At 40.9% G+C, this 17,629-nt stretch overlaps 2 protein-coding genes across 2 annotated transcripts in view; one reads left to right on the top strand and one right to left on the bottom strand.

Moving 5' to 3' along the window:
* rb1 (retinoblastoma 1) overlaps positions 1 to 17,629 on the top strand; it is a 174,754-nt gene that overhangs the window by 100,751 nt on the left and 56,374 nt on the right. The window lies entirely within an intron of this gene.
* LOC125456949 (lysophosphatidic acid receptor 6-like) lies at positions 13,297 to 15,615 on the bottom strand. The gene has a single exon (XM_048540583.1). It carries the CDS (start codon positions 14,997 to 14,999, stop codon positions 13,974 to 13,976), a length of 1,026 nt encoding a protein of 341 aa, XP_048396540.1. The 5' UTR covers positions 15,000 to 15,615; the 3' UTR covers positions 13,297 to 13,973.

The raw sequence follows: 17,629 nt of genomic DNA, 5'->3' as shown, positions 1-17,629 counted from the left end.
ACTTGTAGAGTCATAAAGTCGTGCAGCACAAAACAGATCTTTTAGTTCAACTCACCCATGCTGACCAGATATTCTAAACTAATCTAGTCCCATTTGCTAGCTTTTAGCTCATAATTCTCTTAAACCCTACCTATATTCTACTTGCTCATGCTGATATGCCGTATTGCAACTTTTAATAAGAATTGATTACAATTAGAATATGTAGAACAACTTACCACACGCTCACCAGTCACCATTTTCCCCATACCAAGGTGAGAGCTGATTATTGTATATTGAAAAAAGAAGAAAGGAACACTTCTTTCTCCTCTTTACTGAACTCTGTCATCCACCCACTGGACCTCCATTTTACATTTTGTGCATCTAAAGCAGCACTTCTGTTATAGACCAGAACAGCACTGAGGATGTCCTCTTTTTAATAATTCCCAATTAGCATGTTCTGGGTCAGGTTGGACTTGAATTTAGACTTTTCAGCCTCTTTTTAGGCTCCTTTAGAAATAACTGGTTTGTCATCTGAAAAGCCATTTAAGCTGGCATCTCATCGGTTGCAGGTGTTCTCGAGAACTTGTATACCTCTCTGTTTTAAGGTTGGAATAACTTAACTTCTGTTAGAGTAATTTCTATTTGATTGTTAAATTAAAGAGAAACTCGACTTCAACTTGAATTTAGAATCAATAAAATGTGGAGCTGAAGAAGCATAGCAGGTCAGACAGCATCTGAGGAGCAGGAAAGTCTGTTTGTGGTCTAGATCCTTCATCAGAACTGGGGAGGGGAAAGGGAGTTCAGAAATAAATAGAGGGAGGGCATAAATGGGGGAAGGTAGGTGTGATAGGTAGATGCAGGTAGGGGGTAGTAGAGATTGATTTGTGGGAAGGGTGGAGCAGATAAGTGAAAAAGAAGATGGACAGTTGTATCAGGTCAAGAAGGTGGGCATGAGACGGAGAGCTTGACGTGGAATGAGGCTGATGATGGGGAGATATTGAAGTTGGTGAACTTTATGTCAGGGCCATTGGACTGTAAACTCCTAAGGCGAAATATAAGGTGTTGTTCTTCCAGTTTATGTGTGGCCTGATTTTTACAGTGGATGAGGCCCAAATGGGCTTGTTGCCAAGGGAGTGGGAAGGGCAGTTGAAATGGCTGGCAACTGGAAGGTGGTGTTGATTGGACCATACCGAGCGCAGATGCTCTGTGAATTGGTCCCTGAGTTTGCGTTTGGTCTCCCAGATATAGGGGAAACCACATTGGGAGTGACAGATGCAATGGATCAGGCTAGAAGACAGAGGTGAATCTCTGCTGGATATGGAATGATTGTTTTCAGCCTTGGATGGAGGTGAGAGGGGAGGTTGAGGGGCAGGTATAGCCCTTCCTGTGGTTGCAGGGAAAGGTGCCGGGTGGGTGGGAAGGTTGGTGGGGAATGTGGAGCTGACAAGGAAGCCGCGGAGTGAGCAGTCCCTACAGAATGCAGATACGAGTGGGACGGAAATATATTTTTGGGGTCAGATTGAAAGTGGCGTAAATGGCAGATGATGTGTTGGATTTGGAGATCGGTAGGTGGTATGTGAGAACCAGGGGTCTGTATCCTTGTTGGGGGGAGGGAAGGGGCTTTGTGGGCAGAAGTGCGGGAAATGCAGGCGATGCGGTTGGGGGCATAATGAATCGCAGGAGAGGGAATATTACGGTCCTTGAAGTATGAGGATATCTGGGATGTCCAGGGGTGGAACACTTCATCCCAGGAGCAGATGTGGCAAAGGTGGAGGAATTGGGAGTATGAGATCACATTTTTGCAAGCGGGTGGGTGAATGGAGGTGTGGTCAAGGTAGCTGTGGGTGTCACTGAGCTTGAAATGGATGTCGGTGCTAAGTCAGTTGCTGGAGATAGAGATGGAGGTAGGGAGGTTCAGGAGGGGGAGGGAGGTGTCAGGGATGGTCCAGGTGAATTTGAGATCAGGGTAAAAATGTTGGTGAAGTTGACTAATTCAGTGTAGCGGAGGAAGAGGTGAGGAACAGTGCCAGTGTACCTGCAGAACAGGGACTGTTCTACATATCCTATGAAGAGGCAGGTATAGCTTGGACCTATGTGAGCGCCCACAGCCACCCCTTTAATTTGTAGGAAGTCGGAGGAGTCAAAGGAAAATTGTTGAGTGTGAGAATTTGTTCAGCCAAGCGGATGAGAGTATCTTTGGAGAGGCACTGGTTAGACCTACGGAAGAGGAAGAAACGGACAGCTTTTAGGCCCTCTTCATGGGGGATACATGTGTAGAGAAACTGAGTGGCCATGGTGAACATGAGATGTTGGAGTCGGGGGAATTGAAAGTCTTGGAGAAGGTGGAGGGCGTAGGTTGTGTCCCAAACATATGGTGGGAAGTTCCTGGAGCAGAAGGGAAAGAATGGAGTTGAGGTAGGAGGAGATGAGTTCAGTGGGCCAGGAGCAGCCAGAAACAATGGGTCGACTGGGGAAGTCGATTTTATGAATTTTGGGTAGGAAATAGTTCCCCAACCCCATGCTGCTTGTTTCTGTCAGGTTATTGGATCTGGGTAGGAGATCACCTGAGGTGATGAGGTTATTGGGTCTGGGAGATGATAGTTTGTTCAGGGTTGGGGTCATAATTGAGGGGATGGTAGGTAACTTCGGAGAGTTAGCGTCTGGCCTCAGTAATGCGCCATACTACATCCGCCTCACCCCACCCTTCCCCACCCCCAATCAATGGATTTAATGACGAGATTGGAATTGTAGCTCTGAGGGCTCTGTGTCCCAATGGGAATAGGTTGGACTAGGTGCAAGGGGTGGAGAGATGAAGGTATTCAATGAAGGCAACTGAGGTCACAATGGCAGTGGTGACGAAGAGGTTGAGTGAGGGTAGGAGGCTCGCGGTTTGTGACCAGAGGAATGGGGTTTATTGGAGGCAGAACAACGGTCCTACAGAGAATGTGTTGGACTCTCATTTAAAGAAATAGGCAGTCCAAATAGAAATTAACCCTTAAAACTCTCCCTCACCCTAACAGCAGACCTGATGCCAGAAATGTAATGGACAAATTATGTGTTACTCGTCCCACTTATAGATAAGGCAGTCTATCTGCTGTGACAGTTTCATAATGGGTAGGTATATGCTGAAGTGTTGTATTTATTTGGAAGATGGTGTTTTATTCAAGCTTTTGAATAAGATAGATGTTAAACTTTGGTACCAGGCTATTTTGGCATGCTGCTAATACCTTCAGAAGTAGCTTTTTGGTGCTGTATTTAGTAATAGATGTACCAAAGATTCGTGGTAAGTGTGATAGTACTTTGAGTGTAAGGATGATCGCAATTTTGTTATGCTAGTATCCTGTTATTGCCACTGTTAATAAAGGTATTTCCTGTGCTTTAATGCAGTTGTCTACATAAACTCATTAATTTGTTTAATGGACAATTAAAACAATTATTTGCCCGGTCAGACACCAGGCATTTGGTGTGATTGGCCAAGTAGCAAAATATGAGAGAGCTGTCAAAACAAGTTTTATAGGGTCTGTTTAATTTGTTGATGAGTGGACAATGGTCCATTTGGAAGGAAAGGGCACTTTGTGGTCTGAACAAATGATATTGGTACAGGAACATAATGGAATTATTTTACAGAAAATTTGAGAAAAATTAGCTCAGCCCATTTAATGGGTTAGTTGGTGGATGTGCTCTAATTCCAGAGTCTGTGATCAATGTCTGGTCGAGCAAATGTAAAATTTTCCCCAAATTAGTAAAAGAAAAGCTAGGGTGACATAATGCCTTTGTTCAGTGTTTAATTCTGAAGATATAAGGCTCTGTCTTCTCAGAACTTATCAGGATTTTATTACAATTTTAGCCAGGGAACTTTTTCATCTCTGATAAAGGGGGTGTAATTTTAGTTCCAAATAGGACCTATGATCCCTGAATATTTATTCTAATACATTTTTATTCACTGAACTTTTTATACTAACCACAAAGGATACTTTGACTGTGAGCTATATATTTATGAAGATCATTAGCCATATTCCTAGATAGTTGTGGACCACTTAACTTGCCCTGAATATTTAAGCCTTTGATGGTCTTTAAAAAAAAACCCTGAATCTTCTCTTTACTAAAAATATTTTGGAGAATTGCAGACTACCAAAAAAGAAATTTAAAATATATTTATTGAGAATATTAGTGGTGCAGTATTCCCGTCATAAATGATAGTGAGGATGAAAAGCCTCCCCAAAATGTTTCACAGATAGTTCCTTTACTCAAGGTCCACATTGTGGTCCTTCTAGTCTGGGATGGGTATCTTCAAAATTGTCCATTAACTAAAGTCCTTGCATGCTTTTCTAATAAGTTATTGAATAGCATTCAGAAGTAGGAACAGTACTCCTCATTTTTCCCTTCTCTGGCCAGAGAAGCTAAGACCAGTTGCAATATCACTACCACAGTAGCTTAAATCTGTACAGGCATCCAACATTACTGGTCTGTGAATCATTTCCAAACCACATGAAACGCTTTACCAGTTGACCCATTAAGGAAGCGCAGTATGCAGAACTAATATCCAAATGAGAGTTTAAATGAGCTATGATGCTTTTATACTTCACTAAACTGACTTTGCAGTAATTTATTTTAGGCGTAAAGGTAATTACAGGATAGGAAGTGTGTTACCCGACATGGTTCCTCAAAGATATTACAGTATATGATTTTACTACTGTGTCCAGTGAGTAGGAAGTAAGTACAATGATACCGAAGGTTTTATCTGCTCTGATCCTCTGACACAATGATGTACTAAACAAGACCCTACAGAGCATTTGGTTATTTTGATAGCTGAGGGATCAATCTGTCTTAGCTCTGTGTGCCAGTAATAATATTGCGCGTAGCCCGTATTTATGGTGGAACAATTATATAGATTCTCCAAGTGCTGGACTTTAGGCTTCTGGGATTTTTTTTAATGCTTGTTCACAGATGTAAGCATGGCTGGCAAGGCCAGCATTAATTGCCCATCTCAAATTACTCTTAAGAAAAGTTATAAGGATCTTAGCTATTGCTTTTGTTGTGATGTAGAAATTAAGTAATTTAGTTAATGGATAATAAATTGTTGCTTGTCCACTGTTGAATTTATGATATCTTTTGGCTTGCATACTATTTGCTTCTGATATGCTTTTTTGCTTGTATGTGAACAATGCTGTGAAACTGGTGGCCTGACAATTGAGCCTGAAGGTTGAATTGCCAATCCTTAATTTAACAAATCTGGCCATGTGAAGTCTTAGTTACACCCTTCACCGTTAGCAAACATTTTACATGTTGAAATATGTTTGAAGCCAGCATTTTTATATACAGCGCCTCAAACATTTTGAGCTACCTATTGCACTGTGTACTGCAGTGTGTTTTTAACAATTATTTCTGATGTGAAGGACAAGTGAACCATAAAGCTGCAACTATTTGACTAAACATTAAATTTGATTAGGGACAAGCACAAACAACCGAAACATCAATGTCTCTAAGTTGAAAATATCCTGCAAAGTACAAAACCATTTTATAGTAAAAATTTATCAAGCGATACACCTGATCTTCTCCAAGATTACCTGCTTTTTACAAATATCATGTATAGATATGACAGTTACATGTACCCTTCGGTAAAGTGTTGAAATCTACAACTAGCAGCAAGATGGATACTGCCACTATATTGAGCAGCATTCTTCCTCTGTTTTTTCGCGAACAGTTTGGTTTGATATAGTCAAGAAAGCCAAAGAACTTTCCTTCCTAATACACTGAAAACAAGAAAAGTTTTTAGTAGGACTTTTTTGTGGAACTATGCAGTAAAATGATTTTACCTAAATAGTTTTCTCCTCGCCAGCATGTCCTGAATTCAGCTCTCAATCTCGATAAGCTTAGATGTAGACAACTGGCTTTCTTGCTCAAATAGGTACACAAACTCTACTAAGAGCTGATAATTGACAAAAGAACCAATGGGAAGATTTTCTTTTGTGAAATCGGTTATGGCCTAGAATTTATAGGGTGATGGGGAAGAAGTGGGAAGGGAATGGATCTAATTAGAGTAAATCTTTTATCTAGCTTGCACCGACACATGTGGGATGATCGTCCCCTCCTTTTGCTCAATGATTCTATTTGACAAATTGCAAATCTTGTTTCTATTCTTTCTGTTTATCTTAATTTAACCTTAGCCTGTTTCTGATACTTGAGATTACTACTTCCTCTGCTTACTGCAGTCATCTAAATAACACACTCTTTCCTTGATTATTCGGATGATAAAACCATCATGTAGTACAGATTATTATAATAAATTCTGAATGCTGTTTCAGTACTGCATTTTGAGCATTTTTATCCTTCCTGTAGAATTGATTATTGTCATACCACAGCCTGTGTTCTAGAGCTTTTTCGTGATTGCTCTTCCACTACTAGTTGTCAAAGCTTTGTCAGATAATGTGCCTCTAAGATGGATATCCAAGGGCCTACTTTTAGTGCAGAGCAACTTGAGGTTTGTAACCTGGTCATTGTTTTACAGATCTGTTCCATTTATCATGCTGGCTGACAATACTGGAACAATTGTAATGAGCAGTTGATTCTAAATAATGTTGGCGCTTGTGTAGTAGAAAGAACTCCATAATGATGCTAATTGTAGGAAAATTGTTAAAAGATCTGATACTTCTCTTTGACAAATACAGAAAGTCCATGAACTCGGTGACAACTTGGAAGAGCTAGAAGATGGCGTACATATCCCCGTTCTGAATAAGAAATGTTAGCTTGGTTCACTTACTTACATTTCACTCTAAATCCTAAAGTTATGGATTGAAACCCCATTCCAGGATCTGAGAACCTGATCTAGATTGTGTTTAATTGTGTATCACTGAGGAAATATGACATTGCCACAGGTGCCATTTTATTCCGATGAAATGTTAAATTGCAACCCTGTCTATTCAGGTTGGCATGAAAGACCTTACTGCAACTGGAAAGAATGCTAACTTCCTTCCCTAGTCCACAGCATCAGAAGTAGGTTGACTATTTATTTGTCTCATTTGTTTGTGGGATATACAGCACACAAATTGGCTGATGATATCTATTTAATTATACCTGTACTCCAGAAGTAATGCATCAATTTAAAGTTCTTTTTTGATACCCTGATGTTGTGGTTATGATGGTATGTGAATGCAAGTTTATTCAACATTTCCTTGAGCAGATGATGCAACTTGAAATATTTATCAAATTGGACTTCTTCCCCAGATCCTATTCTAATGCATACTCAGAAAAAGCAAGGGCTCTACTTGAGTAATTAAAAGTCTTGCTTGACAAGAAAAATTAGCAGTTATGTAAAATTAAAATAAAGCCCTGTATGAAGGTAAAGAACAGTAGGGACCACCTGGACTGAAGGAGATAGAAGACAACAAAACGATTCAAACATTTTGTGGCAAGAGCCATGAAAAGGAAGTACGTGAAAAGGCTTGCAAGGAAAATTGAGGATAATGCATTTCAAAAATATCTTAAGAGAAAATAGGTGATGAAGAGTAAAGTGTTTCAACATAGCAAGTGTGAATTCTGCAAACACACATTTTCAGGCAGCCATCATTGAATGGCAATCAGGAGTGAGAATCTGGCTGATTTTGTTTGACTTTTCCGGTGGGTGTTGTATTCATTCATTTCTCAGGAAAGCACAGCTTTGGTGGACTCCTGGATCAGTATCCTGGGGGATTAGTGCATTTATCCCGTAATTCAGCAATGAAGGACTGCATATGTTTGCTATATATATTTGCGTCTTCCACAACACACACTGACTAAATAATCATCCCATATAACAGAATGCTCTGCCAAATATTGGTTAGACTATCACAACAAATCAACTTTAATTTTGTTACAAAAGTTGTGTAAAAAATGTGTCCAACACATACTCAAAAGTTATCTATCAAAGCAAATTAATTCAAAGCAATTGGACCATAAGATCGTAAGATAGAGGAGCAGACTAGACCATTTGGCCCATTCAGTCAGCTGTGCCATTCACTTATGGCTGGTATGATTTTCAACTCCATTCTGCCTTCTTCCCATAACCCTTGATCCCCATACCAATCAAGAACCTATCTGTTTCTGTCTTAAATACACTCAATGATTTGGCCTCCACAGCAGCCTGCTGCAGCAAAGCCTTCCACAGATTTGCCACCCTCTGACTGAAGAAATTCCTTCTCATCTCAGTTCTAAAGGATTGACCCTTCACTCTGAGGCTGCACCCTCGGGTGATGGTCTCCTAATAATGGAAGCATCTTCTCCATACCCACTCTATGCAAGCCTCTCAGTATTCTGAAAGTTTCACTGAGAACCCCCCCCCCCCCCATTCCATCCATCTAAACTCCATTCAATACAGACCCAAAGTCTGCAACCAGACCTCATGACAAGCTTTTTATTCCAGAGATTATTCTTTTAAAGCATCTGTGGACACTCTTCAAAGCCAGCACATACTTCCTTAGATATAGGGCTGCACGCTGCTTACAATATTCCAAATATGGTCTGACCAGAGTCTTCTACAGCCTCAGCAGTACACCTCTGCTCTTGAATTCGGGCCGTCTTGAAATGAGTGCTAACATTGCATTTGCTTCCCTAATTGGCAACTGAATCTGAATGTTAACCTTAAGAGTGCCCTGAAATAGGACTTGCAAGTCCTTTGTACATTGGATTTCCCAAACCTTTCCCCCTGAGAACATAGTTTATGACAATTCCTACCAAAATACAAAACCTCCCACTTTCCTGTATGGTATTTCATCAGCCGCTTCTTTGCCCAATCTCCTAGCCTGTCCATGTCCTTCTGCAGCCTCCCAGTTTCTCAACTCTTACCTGTTCCTCCACCTGTCTTTGTGTCAGCTTAGTTCCTTCATCCAGATTGTTAACATATAAGGTGAAAAGTTATGGTCCAATGCAGACCCCTATCGATCTCCAATATTTCCCAGCTGCTATCCTGAAAAAGATTCTTTTATCCCACACTTTGCTTTCTGTCAATCACCTAATCCTCTATCTGTGCCAGTACCTTGCCCCTAACATCATGAGTTCTTACTCGCAGCTTCTTGTATGGCATCTTGTCAAAGACCTGCTGGAAACCCAATTAGGTCATGTCCACAGGCTATCCTTTGCTAAACTTGCTTGTTGCCTCCTTAAAGAATCCTGATAGATCATGCCTGACAAATCTCCCCTTGACAAAGCTATGCTGACTCAGCCCTGTTTTATTAAGCACTTCAAAGCACACTACAATCTCATCCTTAATAATTAACTTTGAAATCTTACCAATGACCCAGGTCAGGTTAACTGGCTCACTGTTTCCTGTCTTAGGCCTTCCTCGTTTCTTAAGCAAGGGTGTTACATCAACCATTTTCCAATCCTCTGGCACACTCGTTGACTCCAGTGATTCCTGAAAGATACCACCACCAATGCGTCTACAATCTCCTCTGCTATCTCCTTCAGAACTCTGGAGTGTAGTCCATCTGATCTCGGTGATTTATCCACCTTTAGACTTCTCAGCTTCCCCAGCTGCTGCTCCTCAGTGATGGCCACTGCACTCACCTCTACCCCCTGTCTCTTGAAGTTCTAGAGTATATTGCTGGTGTCTTCCATTGTGAAAAGTGATGCAAAATACCTGTTCATTTCCTCTGTTACTACTTTTCCAGCCTCATTTTCTATAGGGCCAAAGTCCACACTTTCCTCTGTCTTACGTTTTAGATATCTAAAAAAACTCTTGCGATATTCTTTCATATTACTAGGTAGCTTATTCTCGTATTCATCCCCTGTACCACCACCGTTTACTTTTTTTTAAAGCTATCCTGGGTTGGTTTTTAAAAGCTTCCCAATCCTCTGACTTCACAATGATCTTCTTCGTATTGTATGTATTTTTTTGCTTTTACGCTGTCCCTAACTTCCTTTACTAACTATGGTTGCCACATCCTCCCTTTCAATTGCTGTTTCTTCCTTGGGATGAATTTCTGGTGTGCCTGCCAAATTATTCCCAGAAACTCCTGCCATTGCTGCTCCACTGCAAGGATCCCCTTGCAATCAACTTTGACCAGATTCTCCCTCATGTCTTTGTAATTACCTTTGCTCCCTCTCAAACTGCAGGGTGAATTCTGTCATGTTATGGCCACTACCTCCTTGGAGTCCCTTCACTTTAAACTTCCTAATCAAGTCTGTCTCATTACACATCACTAAATTCAAAATTGCTGATTCGTAATTGGGCTCTACGACAAGCTGCTCCAAAAAAGCCATCTTATAGACATTCCACAAATTCCTTTTCTTGAGATCCAGCCTCGTTTTCCCAGTCACCCTGCATACTTGAAGTCCCCCGTGATTATTGTAAAATTCGACTGCAGGTTCATAGTTCCTTTGAACTTGGAGTCGCAGGTAGACAGGATAGTGAAGATGATGTTTGGAGATGCTTACTTTATTAGTTAGTGCATTGAGTAAAGGAGTTGGAAGGTCATGTTGCGGCTGTACAGGGTATTGGTTAGGCAACTGTTGGAATACCACTTGTAATACTGGTCTCCCTGCTGTTGGAACGTTGTTGTGAAACTTGAAAGGGCTCAGAAAAGACTTACAAGGATGTTACCAGGTTTGGAGGCTTTGAGCTATAGGGACAGACTGAACAGACTGGGATTATTTTCCTTGATGTGTCGGAGGCTGCGGGTTAATTTTTAGAGGTTTATAAAGTCATGAGGGGCATGGATAGGGTAAATGGACGAGGTCTTTCCCCCACGAGGAGGAATCCAAAACTAGAACATATAGGTTTAAGGGGAGAGGGGAAAGCTTTAAAAGGGGCTTAAGGGGCATCTTTTTCACACAGAGGATGGTGTGTGTATGGAATGAGTAATCAGAGGAAGTTGTGGATGCTGGTATACTTACAACATTTAAAAAGCATCTTGGTGGGGATCTGAATAGGAAGAGTTTAGCAGGACATGGGCCAAATACTGGCAAATGGGACTAGATTTATTTAGGATATCTGATCAGCATGGGGAAATTGGACTGAAGGATTTGTTTCCATGCTGTATATCTCTGACTCCATTGGTTCCTTTCTTAGATGCCTTTTCTACCTCCTGATTTATTTTCTTCCCCACATACAGACTACTGTTAGGTGGCCTGTACAAAACTTCCATCATATCTTCTTTTATAGTTCATCAAATCTACCAATATAGATTCTATGCCTTCCATTCTATATCACTTCTTGCTATCAATTTAGTTTCATTTCTTACTAATAAGGCAACCCTGACCCTCCGCCCGTGTGTCTGTACTTTTGACATGACATGTATCCTTGGATATTTAGTACCCAGCCCTGATCACCTTGCAGCCACATCTGTTATACCCACAGAGTACCTGCTAATTTCATTCTGCGCTGTTGTATATTGTATGCAATTTTTTTTTTTAAAGTACAACACCCGTAGTCCTGTGCTGACTGCCTCCCCTTCTCATTGTTGTCTTCTTACCTGCTGTATGTGAAGTTAGATTCCTGATCCTTTCCATACTGTCTGTCTTGTTACTTTCTGAAAACTTTAATATCCTCCACGGAGGCCTTTCTGCCTTTTTAAACTTTTCCCTAATTTTCCATGTAACTGAACTCAATCCCCACTATTTAGTTTAATTCCCTATATACATGCCTAGTATGCAATTTGCATAGACTTCGTATGGACTTTTTTTTTCCCCAGTATGATTGAGGTGGAGCCCATCCCATCAGAACAGCTCCCGCTTTCCCCAGTACTGGTGCCAGTGATCCAGTATTTCTTCTACCACAAAGGCCATCTTCCTACACCTCTGGAACATAACTTGTCTCTGTTCCTGACTCAGCCCATCCATTGCCAAAAGAATGGTCTTTTAGAAGGCATCTCATCCTTTATCTTCCAAAACTTAAACTCATTGAAATCTCTGTCTGTATCATGAATTGCTTCTTGTCATCCCTGGGCTTGCTAATGTATGTTGGCTCTTGATCTCCCAAGGCCACCTCATATGAATAAGGAACAGAAGTAGGCCATTCAGTTCTGAAGCCTGCCTCACCAGCTAATCAGATTGTGGCTGATCTACATGTGACTTCAAATCTACCTTCCCATTTACCCTTCATAATGTTCGCTTCTTGCTTCCCAAGAATCTGTCTAACTCTGACTTAAAAATACTCAAACACTTTCATTCCATTACATTTTCAGGAAAATAATTCCAGAGAAATAATTTCTCCTCATTTCTGTTTTAAATGAAAACTCCTTATTTTTAAACAATGACACCTAGATTTTCTCATACAAAGAAATATCTTCTCTAAATCTACCCTGCTGCGTCCCTCAACATTTTGTGTTCCATCAAGTTACCTCTTAAGCTTCTAAACTCCAAAATACAGGCCTAATCTATCCAATTTTTCATTGTTCAGGTCTCTTAGGTTATTCCCTATCTTTGTAACTTTCTCTGCCCTATAACCCTCCAAAGTACCCTCTTTAAACTCTGGCCATTGTGGAACCCCTCCCTTTATTTTATCCCCAGCAGACAGAGCAGTACTTTCAGCCATGAGCTCTGGAATTTCTTTCCTGAGATCCTGGCCTGTTTTAAAACCTTTCTTTAGACCAAAGAAAGGCGTTCTGCTTTAGTCTTTTCTTGTAAAGTATCATATCAATTGTTTTTAAATAGAATTTAATCCAATTGTATTTCAGAGCATAAATTTAAATTAAGGTTATGTAATACACGCTTTATGTTCCCTGAAATTGTTCTTTCGTCTGACTAATCTTGAATGAAGCACAATTCAGAATTGTAAGAGGAAATTGGTCATGAAAGTGAAAACAGTGCCTCCTCTGCAGAAACTGGAGTCTGACTCAGTTTTAATAATAATCTTGGTATGTCTATAACTCAGTTAAGTATTGTACCAGTGTCTGTACAACTCCATTTTCCAAGATGAGTTTAACTTCCTGCAGAGGTAAATATGCACAAAATTGCAGTTTTTTGTTGCTGGGAGATGAGGGAGCATGCTACAACTGATTTACTCTTGGGCCAATATTCACCTGCTTAGGGAACGTGCTAGTTTTTTGTATTGTCATTGTAAAGATGGTTAGTTTTGGAAAATTCCCACAAATTTTGGGGTGCAGATTAATAGAAAATGCTATTACTTCAGTCCTTCTAAACAGAAGTTTATTTTTGACCTGTGTATAAAGATATGATTAGCTGCATTGCTTGTAGAGTCATAGAGCTGTACAGCACAGAAACAGACCTGTCCAACCCGTCCATGCCAACCAGATATCCTAAATTAATGTTTCAAAAAATAAATTTAGATAGTTTCTTCTCAGTTGTACATTACTTAAATTTGAAAGTCGAGCAAACAGTCTCTCACACTCTAATCAGTGGGCACTTACAGTGTTACTGTAATGACCTTCTTTAATCAAACTTTTGACAATACCTCGTCATTGAGATAACCATTGTTAGTGCTATAAGTTAAGGATTGTAACTTGATTTAATTATACATGTTCACAGGCACGCGCTAAAATGGCCAAATGTTAGATTTATTTTAAACAAATACAAATATTCAAAAATATAAATGATATAGTAAAGAACTGAGAAAGGGTCATCAGACTAGAAACGTTAACTCTGATTTTTCTGCACAGAGGCTGCCAGACCAGCTCAGCTTTTCCAGCAACTTCTGTTTTTCTTCGTGATTTACAACATCTGTAGTTCTTTCGTTTAAATTGATATGACCAATGTTTGTTAATTACCTATTTATTGTATTATTTGAGTGAAGTATAAAAATTAAAGAATACATTTAAGTGAGTGGTGATTATGAACGAAAAGGAACTGTCCCCTCCCGCACGAGTGATGCGCGTTATCCCTGGTGTAAAGAGGACGTTGGTTTTCAATCTTGGAAGAGTACTGTACTCCCATTTGGAAGCAAGGAGATAGAACCGTTATCTGCAGCCCACTGGCGAGAATTAATGCTGCATTTTCATTATTATAAACTACATTTATAATTTGGTTCAGAGTTCATTTGACAAAAACCTGCCACAGAGATCTTAAACAGTCGACTCTGAATTGAGCATTTTGGATTTCAGTGTTCTTACGGTACTGGTGAGGAAGGTGGCAGTGTGCAAAGCCTCAGAAAAGTCCGAGTCAAGCCTTAGTGACTTGGACTTCCTCTTGATGGAATTCTTAAAGGTTTCTGAAGTGAAATAATAAACAATCGGGTCAAAACAACAGTTGGATACGGCAAAGCACAGCGTGATAGGGTACATTGTTTTAACCACCGTCACTACAGAGCAGTTTCCTACTGTTCCTGTCCTTACCAGCGAATACATCACCAGAGTTATATTGTAGGGTACGAAGCAGGTGATGAAAATGAGGAAATGGACCACAATCATGCGGAGAATTTTTTTCTTGTTTAACTTGCTTCGGGAAAGAGTAATAGGTTGTTTTAACGTCTTTAGCACCATTGAGAAACAGAAGAAGTTCAGCAGCAGAGGAATAAAGAAACCCACGATCTCAATGAAAATGACAATTTTCGACAGAAAGTTTTTCCAAGTGTGGCTGGAGAAGTTTTCGAAGCAGGTTTTGGTTTGATTGGCTCTGTCGTTGGTGGTTCGTAAAAAGGTTGCTGGTATACTTCCGGTGAGCACTGTCAGCCACACGACCACACACACAATGATGGCGTTTTTTCTCGTCCTCAGCATCCTTGACCGAAAAGGGTGAACGATCGCCAGGAACCGATCCACGCTGATGCAGGTCAGGAAAAGGATGCTCCCATACATGTTGGTGAGAAACAGCGTTCCTGAAACCTTGCACAGCAAGTCCCCAAAGGGCCAGTCTCTGGTCACATAATAAAAAATCCGAAAGGGTAGCGTGAAGACAAACAGCAAGTCTGATACTGCCAGATTGGTCATGTAGGTTATTGTTTCGTTTCGGAGTTGTAAGGAACACCTCAAAACGTACAGAGCCACACAATTTGACACGAGGCCGATTATAAACACCATACTGTACACACTGCTGTACAATGTATACTTGAAGGAGTCGTCAGGAGTACACGTAAAGTTTGATTCTGCCATGGTGAGGACTGTTCCCGTTTGGTTCACTGAAAGGATTTTGTCCCTGGGCGAGGTTTACATTGAAGTTGCATCTTGTTACACAACGGTGTGAAATGGCTTCTTTATCTTTAAAACGAACATTGGTTTGTTGTAGAAAGTGAACATTGGACTGCTCATTTAACACTGGTTTTGTTTCACTCCCGGTTAAACCAATCTCTTCTGGGTTAATCTGCTTTGCCAAAAAAAGTTGGGGGTTTTAAACATGTTTTTGTGAGATCATTGCTGTAACTGATCCCGGTTATGCAACTGCACAATAGGAATTCCGCTCTTGAGAATGTGAAGTATGATTGTGTAGACAAAGCTAAATCCAAAATTGTTTAACACGCAAGATAAGATCCGTTGCTCAGTATCTCGCAAGAATATTCGACTAAAGCTGGTGAGAATCGTATTCCACTTTCTGCAGTAAAGATTCTTAGCAACGAACTTGAAGCAGTCACACCTTTCTCCTGGTTGTTGGGCTTTTCAACTTCCAACAGAGCCCGCACGAAATAAACTGAATTCAGATAATGTATCTCAACCTTGTGAACATTGTTCTTCCCTAGGTTTCCACCCAGCTACAAACATTATTGGTTGAATCCGGCATGGACGTACATGATGTCATAGGAACATGGGTAGAATTGGACGAGGAACAGGCCCAACCCATTTTTCTTGAATGTGCGGTGGAGAGTGCCGACCGGATGCCTTCTGGGCCAGTAAATGCTTAACCAGCGCAGATTCCTGATCTGTTAACTATTTAAGTGCCGAATAAATTTTCTTAGCAAGGTTTGATGTGGTTATCTCAATTTGGATATAAGCAGTCTGTAGTTACTTATGCATCAGCTTTAAATTTGTTCACTGGTAGAACGTGAGCGTTGCTGGCTGGTCGGCATTCGTCGCTCTTGAAGGTTGCTGATGAGCTGCCTTCTTGAGCCTTCGCAAACTATATGCTGTAGGTACACTTATAAGCACCTTAGGAAAGGAATTCCACATTTTTGATAGTGACAACAAAGAAGCAGCGATATATTTCCAAGTCAGGATGGTGGGTCCCTTGAAGGGGGATCTTGTAGGTTGTGTTCCCATCTATCTGCTGTTTGTCCTTTTAGATGGAAGTGGTAATGGGCTTGGAAGGTGCTGCCTAAGGATTATTGGCAAATTTCCGCAGTGCATCTAGAGGCCGTACACACTGTGACTGCAACTAATAAGCATCGGTGGTGGAGGGAGTGAATCTTTATAGATGTGCCAATTAAGTGGGTTGCTTTGTCCTGTAGGTTGTCATGCAGCGTGAATGTTGTTGGAGCTGCACTCATCTATGCGGATGTGTTGTATTGTATGACATTCCTGACTTGTGTATTGGAGATGGTAGGCAAGCATAGCGGAGCCAGGCGGTCAGTTAAAGCCATTGTATTCCTGGCCTCTGACCTGCTGTTGTTGTCACGGTGTTTTTCTGGAGATTTCTTTTGAGTTGCTGGTCAATGGTAACTGCAGGATGTTGATAGTGGGGGATTCAGTGTTGCTGACACCACTGAATGCCAAGGAACGCTTTTTAGATTGTCGATTGTTGGAAATTGCCTGGCATTTGTATGGCATGAATGTTATTTGGAACTTGCCAGCCCAAGCCTAGATATTGTCCAAGTCTTCTTGCATTTCAACATGGACTGCCTCAGTCACGAATGATGCTGAAGATTGTGCAATTATCCCCACTACTATGATGGAGGGAACGTCATTAATAATGGTTGGGCCTGGGACTCTACCCCCGAGGAACTCGTGCAGAAAGGTCCTGAAGCTAAGATGACTGACTTCCAATAACTGCACAACTATTTCACTTTGTGCCAGATATGACTCCCACCAGCAGAGAACTTGCCCCAATATCTGTTGATTCCAGTTTTGCTAGAGCTCCTTGATGCCACATTAGATCAAATGTGATCTTGATGTTAGAGACTGTAATCCTTTCTTCACTTTTGTTAATGTTTGAACTAAGATTCTAACAAGGTCAGGAGCTGACTGGCCCTGATGGAACCCAAAAAGGATTTGAAAGAAGGATATTGCTGAGTAGGTGCTGTTTTATAGCACATGATGACACCTTTCATCACTTTACTGATGATCAAGAGTAAACTGAAGGGGTAGTAATTAGCGATGTTAGATTTGTCAAGCTTTTTAATGTACGAAGGCATAACTGATCAATTTTCCACATTGTTGGATAGGTGTTAATGTTGCAACACTGCTAGAATAGCTTGGCTAGGGGAGCAGCAAGTTTTGAAGCGCAGTTCTTCAGTACTTTCTGGAATGTTGTCAGGGCTCAAAGCCTTTGCAGTATCCAGTGCCTCCAATTCTTTCTTGATGTCGTATGAAATGAATTGAACTTGTTGAAGATTGGCATCCATAATGCTGGGAAGCACTGGAGGAGGCCGAGATGGCACTTCTGGCTGAAGGTTTCTGCAGTGCTTCAGTCTTTTGCACTGATATGTTGGGCTCTTTCATCCTTGAGGATCAGGATATTTGTGGAGCTGCCTCCACAGTGAGTTGTTTAATTGTCCGTTATCAATCATGACTGAATGTGAGAGGTGTGCAGAACTTAGATCTGATCCATTGGTTGTGGGATCACTTTAGCCCTG

The sequence above is a fragment of the Stegostoma tigrinum genome, chromosome 12, assembly GCF_030684315.1.
Source record: "Stegostoma tigrinum isolate sSteTig4 chromosome 12, sSteTig4.hap1, whole genome shotgun sequence".
Lineage (NCBI taxonomy): Eukaryota > Metazoa > Chordata > Chondrichthyes > Orectolobiformes > Stegostomatidae > Stegostoma > Stegostoma tigrinum.
Note: the sequence above shows the minus strand (reverse complement) of the source record. Positions and strands in the feature narration are given on the sequence as shown.